General features: G+C 38.4%; 2 protein-coding genes across 2 annotated transcripts; one reads left to right on the forward strand and one right to left on the reverse strand.

Annotated features, from left to right (window-relative positions):
• Positions 1-1167: 1167 nt before the first annotated feature.
• LOC131020014 (early nodulin-like protein 6) lies at positions 1168-2331 on the forward strand. The gene is made up of 2 exons (XM_057948646.1): positions 1168-1468; positions 1770-2331. Exons 1-2 carry the CDS (start codon positions 1285-1287, stop codon positions 2087-2089), a joined length of 504 nt encoding a protein of 167 aa, XP_057804629.1. The 5' UTR covers positions 1168-1284; the 3' UTR covers positions 2090-2331.
• A 4287-nt stretch (positions 2332-6618) lies between these two features.
• LOC131020015 (late embryogenesis abundant protein B19.1A-like) lies at positions 6619-7244 on the reverse strand. The gene is made up of 2 exons (XM_057948647.1): positions 7055-7244; positions 6619-6972 (listed from the first exon to the last, which is right to left on the reverse strand). Exons 1-2 carry the CDS (start codon positions 7170-7172, stop codon positions 6806-6808), a joined length of 285 nt encoding a protein of 94 aa, XP_057804630.1. The 5' UTR covers positions 7173-7244; the 3' UTR covers positions 6619-6805.
• Positions 7245-9312: the final 2068 nt, after the last annotated feature.

Raw genomic sequence — 9312 nt, forward strand, 5'->3', positions numbered from 1 at the left:
GTGGAGCAGTTTCTCCTTTTTTGCTGATGAAGATTGTGGAGGCGTGTTTTTAAGGTATGGTGGAAGCTGGAACTGCAATAATTAAATATTCACAAAAAAATTGGTTTAATTTGTGCAATAATTAAAAAAAATTGATAGAGAAAATTGTTGTAGATTTAATTAAATATTTGAAGTTGAGTACTATCAATCAGATTTATGAATTCATAACTAAATCTATGAATTCACAATTTAATATTCTTGAATTCACGACCACATTTATGAATTCATAACTTAATGTTTTTAAATTCACAACTAGATTTATGAATTCACAACCAGCTCGATGAATTCACAACTTAATGTTCTTGAATTCACAACTTAATATTCTTGAATTTACAACCAAATCTATAAATTCACAATCAAAATAAATTATAGCTTTAATTGTGAATTCAAGCTTTAAAAACTCAAATTCACAACTACTTGAATTCACAACCAAAATAAATTCTGGTTGTGAATTCAACTGATTGTGAATTCACAACCAACATAAATCTGGTTGTGAATTAAATTCTGGTTGTGAATTAAATTTTGGTTGTGAATTCGACTGGTTGTGAATTAAATTTTGGCTGTGAATTCGACTAGTTGTGAATTCTCAAACAAAAAATTCTGGTTGTGAATTCGACATGTGAATTCACAATTCACAACCAGTGTGAATTCACACTGGTTGTGAATTGCGGGATTTTTTAAAGGAGTGATGTAAAGTGGACATTTTTTTAATTTTTAATGTGAAAGGGTATTTTGGTAACAGTGGCCATTTTTTAATATTTTTATCTTAGTGAACAATTTTTAATTTTATAATATGAAAGTGGTCATTTTAAAAATCCACTCTAAAAAACAAACACACCCTAAAATGCTTATAAACGCCTATAATCATTTCAGTTATAAAATCTGTCAAGCTAATTTCTAATTTATTCAAACTTTAAAGATATATAGTTACACTTTTTTTTCTTTGAAATGCGGAAGATAGTTACACTTGGTCAAAGAGAGGTCTGGTATCACCCCCTAAACCGCCGCGACCAAACTGCCCACTCTCCCTCTCTCTCTCTCTCTCTCTCTCTCTCTCTCTCTCTCTCTCTCTCTCTCTCTCTCTCTCTTCCCTCTATGTATGTATATTTAACTCGGCATTCCAGTTCCGAGGTTTTTCACTGCAATCTTTTTGTTGAAGCAGCCCTATATATCTCAAGTTTGAATATCCATTCACGTTTCTAACCAGTTAAAGCAGAAGCAAAACCAAAAAATTAATCTCTTGAAATGGCTTCGAGTTTATCATTCCCTTTAACCCTACTGGTAATCTCAATGCTGTGTATACACGCAGTGGAGTGTGTGGAGTTGGATGTTGGAGGAGACAACGGGTGGGCCACTCCTTCATCAAAGAATCAACTCTTCTACAACGACTGGGCTTCCAAGAATAGATTCAACGTCAACGACACCCTCAGTAAGTATTCATTAATTCCTTCTTCCATTATTACTCGATTTTCCGCATATATACGTACATTCATGATGTGTCGTTCAATACAAGTGCTCCCATTTCCTAATACCTCTATACATTTGATGGTTTTATAAAAATAAAAAATAAAAACAGCTTCTTAATTATTAGTGTTGGGTTCGCTTACAAGAAGGTTTTTATCAATTAATTCCTTCCATTGCTAGCTAGTCGATTTTGGTGTAAATATTGATATTGATATTGATGATGGCGTTTAACACACGTGGGCCGCGCCCGTTTCCTAAAACCGTAGGGTTCGCTTACAAGAAGGACTCGGTGATGGTGGTGACGGAGGAGGAATACGAGAAATGCCGGTCGTCGCACCCCGTGTTCTTCGCCAACAACGGCGACACCGCCTTCGTGCTCGAGCGGCCGGGGCTCTTCTACTTCATCAGCGGCGTCGCCACCCACTGCCAGAGGGGCCTAAAGATGATCGTCAAGGTCTTGGAGCCGGAGTCTCCGCCGCAGACCGCCGCCCCAGCCGAGAAAAGCGCAGCCGTCTCCGCCGTGTTTGCTGCTGCTGAATTTGTATTCTTGGCTGCCGCTTCGCTTCTTGGAGTTGTCTTTATGTGATTTGCAGAATTTTCTGTTGAGATTTCCTTGTTTTTTGATTTTCTTTTTTTTCTCTTTCGGTTTGATGATTTCAGGTAGAATTTGAATTACGTTATTATTAGGGTAAGTGAAGACCTTATTCCTTTTCTAGATTCTGACATTAATTAATTAGGGTTTGTGGGTTGTTATTGGCTAATCTGACTAGCTATTGCTAGTTCTTGAGATGGGATTTGATGTTGTTAATCATTTAATATTTTCTCTAATTATTGGTGCGTTTACTTAAATTTATGTCTTTAAATGTGATCTCCCTTTCTTTTCTAACAACTAGTATTAGTACCCGTGCGATACACGGTTTATGAATATATAAAATTTTGCATGTAGAAATAATTAATACATAAATGCATATTCTTTCGTTAGGGTGGTCAACCTGTGTGAGGTACAATCTATGAATATGTAAAAAGAAATACTATATATTAATTAAAGCAGAAAATATATATAACAAAACAACAAAATATCTTATACAAATTAATTGCATGAAGTTCCATATAAACAATATTATTGAGAATCGGAATTTTTGAGTTTCAAATATCATGATTAGTAATAAATACTTAATAAATATATTTATTAAGTACAAAGTTAAATGTGAAAGATATCCAATTATTGACAATCATGTTTGTTAAAATCCATGAAATGTTGAATACCACCTAATTTTAAAAGACTTTAAAAAGTCTAGTTTGAATTCCTCTGAATTTTAAAAGACTTCAAAAAATCTGGATTGAATACCTCTAGATTTTAAAGAACTTTTAAAAGTCTGGATTGAATACACCAAAACATTCAAAATCCTTTAAAATCCTACAGAATCTCAATCCAATACACCCCCTAATAACTTAGATTCAGAGTTAATGGAGCCAAACATGGCAAAACTTGTTTTAGCCACAAGCTATGTTCTTCCGCTGCTGATCGCTCTCATCGGATTGAGTTTGAACACTCAAAGCTCTCATAGCTACCATCAGCTGTCCAGCAGGTGCGAAAATCTCCTCTTCATAGTCGACATTCTCCAAGACTGGCATATCGGTCACAACTTCGTCGTCATCTCTCATGATCATAAGTCTTCTATTCGGACACTCACTCATAATATGCCCAAATTCTTGACACTTGAAGCACTTCTTATCTCGATTTCGATCATCGGAAACTGCCACGATTTCGACCATCGAAAACTGCCAGATTTGATGAATTCGAACCTTCTGTTCGAGATCTAAAGAACTGCTTCTTGTCATCTCTCGGCGGCGTCTCCTTTTCCCATTGGTTCCCTTTTGATGAGGAACCACTAGAAACTGGTTGGGATTGCCTTGATTCTGTCTCTGGTTGCTGCTGTTGTTGCCCCTTCTCTTGAGTTGATTCTCTATCTTGATGGCTATGTGCACCATATCCTCCAACTCAACATAGTGCTGCAACTCCACCTTATCACGGATATCCCAATGCAAACTAGCTAGGAATCTCACCACAGTCGCCTCTCATTCCTCCACAACATTGGCTCGATTCATGGCAACCTCCATCTTCTTGTAGTACTCATCTACGCTTCTACTGCCCTGCTGCAAATTCTGCAACTTGTTGAAAAGCTCTCGGTAGTAATGATTAGGCACAAATTGCTTCCTCATCACAGTTTTCATCTCATGTCAATTCTGAATTGGTGGTTCAACAATTCTCCTCCTACTCGTCACCATCTGATCCCGCCAAACAAGTGCATAATCTGATAACTCTATCGCAACCAGCTTCACCTTCTTGAGCTCTGAATAGTTGTGGCAGTCAAACAGAAGCTCCACCTTTCTCTCCCATTCAAGATACAATTCTGGATCATTTTTCCCTCGGAAAGAGGGAATGTTCATCTTGATGTTGCCCAGATTGTTATCTTGTCAAGTCCTACCGCCATCTCTCTGCCAGTCCTCTTCCTCACCAAAATCTGTGTCATCTTCCTCATACTGGCGATATGGGATTCGACCTCCTCCACCACCACGGCCTCGTCTGCCGCCGCCATGAGTGAAATTGGTCTCTTTGGAGTGAGACTGTTCGATCTGGTCAATCCTTTCATGCACTGTCTCGAACTCTGATCTCAGAAGCTTTCCCAATTCTGACTTAAGTGCCTCCATCATGAATTTCGTCTTTGGATCAACAACAGGTTGACCCTCCGTACCTGAAACCTGTTCATCTTTCTTTGACATATTGACACGGAAACAACAAACGGTTAGTAAAACAAAAGGACCTCACTATCTCACAAGCACTCGTGTATCACTCAAACTAATGGCACTTTTCACTCTAATAATCTCACTCTTTCTTGCCTTTTCCCACTCAAAATTCTCTCTCAAGGAATCGAATTCCCTCAATCTACCAGCTGAATTCAACACCAACAATAACAAACGAACCACCAAAGAAACGTCCCAAAAGATCACTACAACAACAAAACTGACTCTAAAGGCTCTATACTACCCAATGAAGACGAAAGACACGAAGAAACAAAAATCGAAAACTAAAAAACGTGTTGCACAGAAACTGTCTCAACATGATCTATACTACCCAAGGAACCCGAAAAACACTACGAGATTTAATCAAAAGTCGGAAAAAAGTGCACACAAAAATTACCCCAAAAGGCTCTATACGACCCCAGGAAACTATAGGAACAAAACTGAACAAGATGAATTTTTGAAGTTTCTATATATTTTTTTTTACCCTAATCACAGGCTGTAGATTTTGTAAATATCAAGAACCAAATGAAAATATGAAGTATGGATGTGTATGGGCGTATAGATATGGTTGTATGTTATGGTACTCTAACAGATGGATGGAAAACTCGAACAGATATGGCAGAAGTATATGGAAACACAGGAAAGATAATATATGGTAACTACAGAAACCCTAAAACAAACGAAACTCTAAAAATGCAGAAACGAAAATCAACAGACGGAACATAAACCTAAACCTAAACGCAGGAACGAAAATTAACTCTATGGAAAAACGCAGAAACCCTAGAATTTCTACCCTTGATACGAAGACAGAAACGAAAACAAAACCTGGATACGAAACGCGGCTCTGGTGCCAAATGATATGATCCTTGCCGATCAATCAATCGAACATGCAAACGGAAGGCTGAAAAACGAACGATAGATGATGGAAGATCCCAAAACCTCTGAATCTAACCTGGCCACAGAATGATATAGGCGATGGAATCCGTAAGCCTAATGTGACGTTGACGCAGCAACTCGGGGACGATGAATGACACCCGACGAGGGTTGGTTGACTCGTCGTTACGCCGATAGATGAATTCTCTTGGAATATTCAAGAGAAATTTGAAAACTCTCAAGAGAGAAATAAAACTCACAGTTTTTTGATAAAAATAGGTTCAATTTCGGCCAACACCTTAAAGCCCTATATATAGGCAAAAACTAAACCTAGTCTAATAAGGAAACAACTTTAAATAAAACCCTAATGAGTCAAACAAGGCCCTTATTCCCTAAAATTCGAAAATACCCAATAAGCTAGACTATTGGGCTCTAAAATAACAAAACTGAAAATAAAATACATAAAGTCTTCCAACTTCGGCTCAAATGCAAATAAATCAAAATCAAACATAAACATGCACTAACTCCACCATTTCCAAATGGTTTCTTCTTCAACTCCTGCTTCCTCAACGACGAACATTGAGCTGCATCACTGCTTTATTTTAGGATTCTTTAAAAAATGTAAAAAATAAATTTAAAATAAATAAGTTGTGGTAATTTAAAATTTTAAAATAATTTTTTTCTCTTCCCTTACTACTCTCTTTAATAATTTAAAAATATCATCTTTTTGACATATTTACTTTTTTCTACTAATATATATATATATATATATATATATATATATATATATTTATTTATATATTTATTTATTTATTTATTCTGTGTGTTATTAAAGGAAAAATTAAGTACAGTAAATATTACTCCCCCATCCCCATTATTGTTGGCTTATTACATATTTGTTAAATTATATTTTATTACTTAGAATGTCATAAATACGAAGAAAAACATTTTATTTTATTTTATTTTATTTTAATTTTATAACTCTTTTTCTAAAAAATATATATTAATTGTTTAGATGAATAATTAATTATATATTAAAAATATAATTTCAAATACTATAACTTTTTATTTGAATTTGTATAAGAAAATAATTTCAAAAAAAATTGTATACAAAAGTATTTATTTATTTATTATGACGACGTGCAGTACTATATAAGTAATAAATAAATAGGAATACTAATTTTTATTTATTTAATAATAATATCTATATTTATTTACTATATGAGCCAACCAAAATATCTACATGACACACGTCACACACCGCAATTCATCTCCCCAACATGTCATCACATGTTAGAAGAAAGTCTCTCCACATAAGCGGGATCAGCCACAATCCAAGCGCTATACATTCGAACTCGAGAATAAATTTACGCAAACATAGAAACCAACGTAAAACCAAACATTTTGTGCAACTATAAATGAAATGAGGGGAAACAACACATGCAAACACTTGAAAAGAAAAGGATCAAACTCGTACATGCAACGTCTCTGATACACCATTATTATTACAACACTAAGCGACTGATAAGACCACAACATCTACACTGCCAAACTAACAAACCTAGGTAAGAGCAGAAGCTAGTGTACATTCAGAGACATTATACATGCATGCATGCATCTCTAGTTAAGTATTCTTAGTCCTAAACTTGGACTCATCGATCTCCACTCCCTCCTCCTCCGCCCGCTCGCCGCCGGACTTGTCGCCGCTGCTCAGCCCTCCTTTGCGCCCCATCTCCTGGTAACCCTCCGTCCCCAGCTGCTCCCTCCGAGTCTGCCCTCCTCGGCTTCTCCCTACACTTCCATTTCACACCAATCATGCATCTAACTGACAGTTTGTCTACTTAGAAGTCATTAATTTTTTATTTGAATTTACCTTCAGCAAGGTGTTCCTGGGCCTCGAGGCTTTTGCCGCCGGTGCCGCCGGGGACCACCGTCTCTCCCTGCCTGGCCTTGGCGTCGAGCTCAGACCTATGCTGTTGCTGGGATGCCATGCTAACTAATCACACTTTTAATTAATTAAGCTGCTGATCAATATCCCACTTGTGCGTATATGTATATGCTATAGTGATGACGATCGATGATGATGACCGGCAGCAGCAGTATATAGGAGAGATGCGAGTCGGCGGCATGACGACACGTAGCTTTCATAGTGACACGCGGCAGAGCGCCCGCCGTGGGGAATGACACGGATCGACCCACCGACTCTGCTATTGATCCATGGACGTTTATCATATTTTATAGAATTACGTATGTCGTTATGTTGTTGGTGACTTAATGAGCCTGTGTGTGTGTGTACTGTTTTATTCTTTTCATATATATATCCTTTGCTAATGTTTTGAAATATGATGTGGTATCTATCTTTGTACGACTGTGTGTTGTTTGTAGCTACTAAGCTAGACATGATCGATTTCCTCTTATCTCTGTTTAATTAATCTTGAAGGATTAGCCAGCGACAAGAAATAATATTTGGACAGTGAATATTTTTTTTAAAAATCAATAATCAGAATATCTATTCTCGTATAATAAAAATAAAAAATACTCTCCTGTCCACAAAAAAGAGTCTTGTTTCTCCTCTTTTTTTTTATCCACGAAAAAGAGTCATGTTTCACTTTTTATACAATTTTACCCTTCTTTAACTTTCATATTTACTTTTATTTGTCATTCATGGACCCACCATAATAGTACTCCCTCCATCCCAATATTCAAGTCTCCTTGCTTTTGGGCACGCGGGGTATTAAGGAGAGTTAAAGTAGAGGTAAAAGTAATAGGGACCACATAATTAGTGCTTTATTTAATGTTATTGTATTAACTAATTAAATTGACTAATTAAGCTTAAGGGTGAAGGGAACAAAAACACTCTCTTCTCTCCTTTGCCGGCTGCCACCACCTTTAACGTCGGAACAGTGAAACGCCGGCGAAATCGAGGGCCGGAAAGGGAGCCACGGTGGCGATGCTGATGCTCTCCAGCACCGGCGATGCTGATGCCGCCTTGAATGAAGATAACAAACAGAGATTTTGAATTAGACATGAAAGCTCTAGAATTCAAACAGAATTAAAGTGCCAACAGGATCTAAACCACAAACATCGCTGGGGTCACCGGAAAGGGAGCCGCGGCGGCGGCTAAATTCTTGGGGAAGAGCTAGGGCTCGAAATTCTGTCTCTCTCCATCCTTTACAGATTCAGATTCAGAGCGGCGACCCTTACAGATTCAAATTCAGATCCAAATTAAGATACAAAATCTGCAATAGAGCTACAAGCCAAAATCAAGATCCAAAATTTTCACCGCCATCTTGCTTAGAAATCAAGATCCAAAATTTTCCTCCACCTTGCTTAGAAATCAAGGTCCAAATTTTTTTCCCCCAAATCTGCAACAGAGCTGCCGCCTCGGTTGGTGGTGGCGGCGGGAGGAAGAGAGCGAAGGAAGACCGGTGAAGGCGCGAGGTTGGTGGTGGCGGCCGCGTGAAGAAGAGGGCGGCGGGAGGAACGATGGAGGCGCGAGGTTGGTGGTGGCGGCGGCGGGAGGAAGAGGGCGAAGGGAAGACCAGCGAAGGCGAGAGGTTGGTGGTGGCGGTGGCGTGAGGAAGAGGGCGGACGGAAGATAGGTGAAGGCGTGAGGTTGGTGGTGGCGAAGGCGGGAGGAAGACGAGAGAGAGAGAGATAGAGCAGAGGGTGGGGATGAAATTGGGGGTAGGTGGAGACCTTTAATTAATTTACTAAGTCTTGCTTAATTATTGCTAAAAAGGGAAAGAAGACTAGTTAAATGGGACAGCTCAAAAAGGAATACGAGACTTGAATATTGGGACGGAGGGAGTAATAAACAACCTACTTATTTCTTTAATTAAATCCTAATCTATTTTCTTAATTAAAACCCTTCTCCCTTTTCGAATTCTCATTCCATCAAACGCAACTTTATTTCACTTTCTTTCATTTCTTTGAAACCTAGTATTCTTCCACACTTGTGCCGCCTCTCTCCGGCGAGGCCACCCCTCCTTATAGCCTGAGTCGGTGACCATTGATGGCCTAAGTAGATGGCGAAAGAGAACGTGGCGGTGGCAGCGGGATTTTAGAGAGAGGGGCACGACTTCGTGCAGCGCATCGCCGCCTCTCTTCCTCTACGAGGAATGCCGCCAC

This window comes from Salvia miltiorrhiza, chromosome 4 (assembly GCF_028751815.1).
Source record: "Salvia miltiorrhiza cultivar Shanhuang (shh) chromosome 4, IMPLAD_Smil_shh, whole genome shotgun sequence".
NCBI lineage: Eukaryota > Viridiplantae > Streptophyta > Magnoliopsida > Lamiales > Lamiaceae > Salvia > Salvia miltiorrhiza.

Excerpts from the sequence above, each read along its gene's own strand:
- LOC131020014 (XM_057948646.1), top strand. The coding sequence starts at position 1,285 with ATGGCTTCGAGTTTATCATTCCCTTTAACCCTACTGGTAATCTCAATG. Across the intron at positions 1,469-1,769 it reads CAACGTCAACGACACCCTCA|GGTTCGCTTACAAGAAGGAC; the intron begins GTAAGTATTCAT and ends CTAAAACCGTAG.
- LOC131020015 (XM_057948647.1), bottom strand. The coding sequence starts at position 7,172 with ATGGCATCCCAGCAACAGCATAGGTCTGAGCTCGACGCCAAGGCCAGG. Across the intron at positions 6,973-7,054 it reads CCAGGAACACCTTGCTGAAG|GGAGAAGCCGAGGAGGGCAG; the intron begins GTAAATTCAAAT and ends ATGGAAGTGTAG.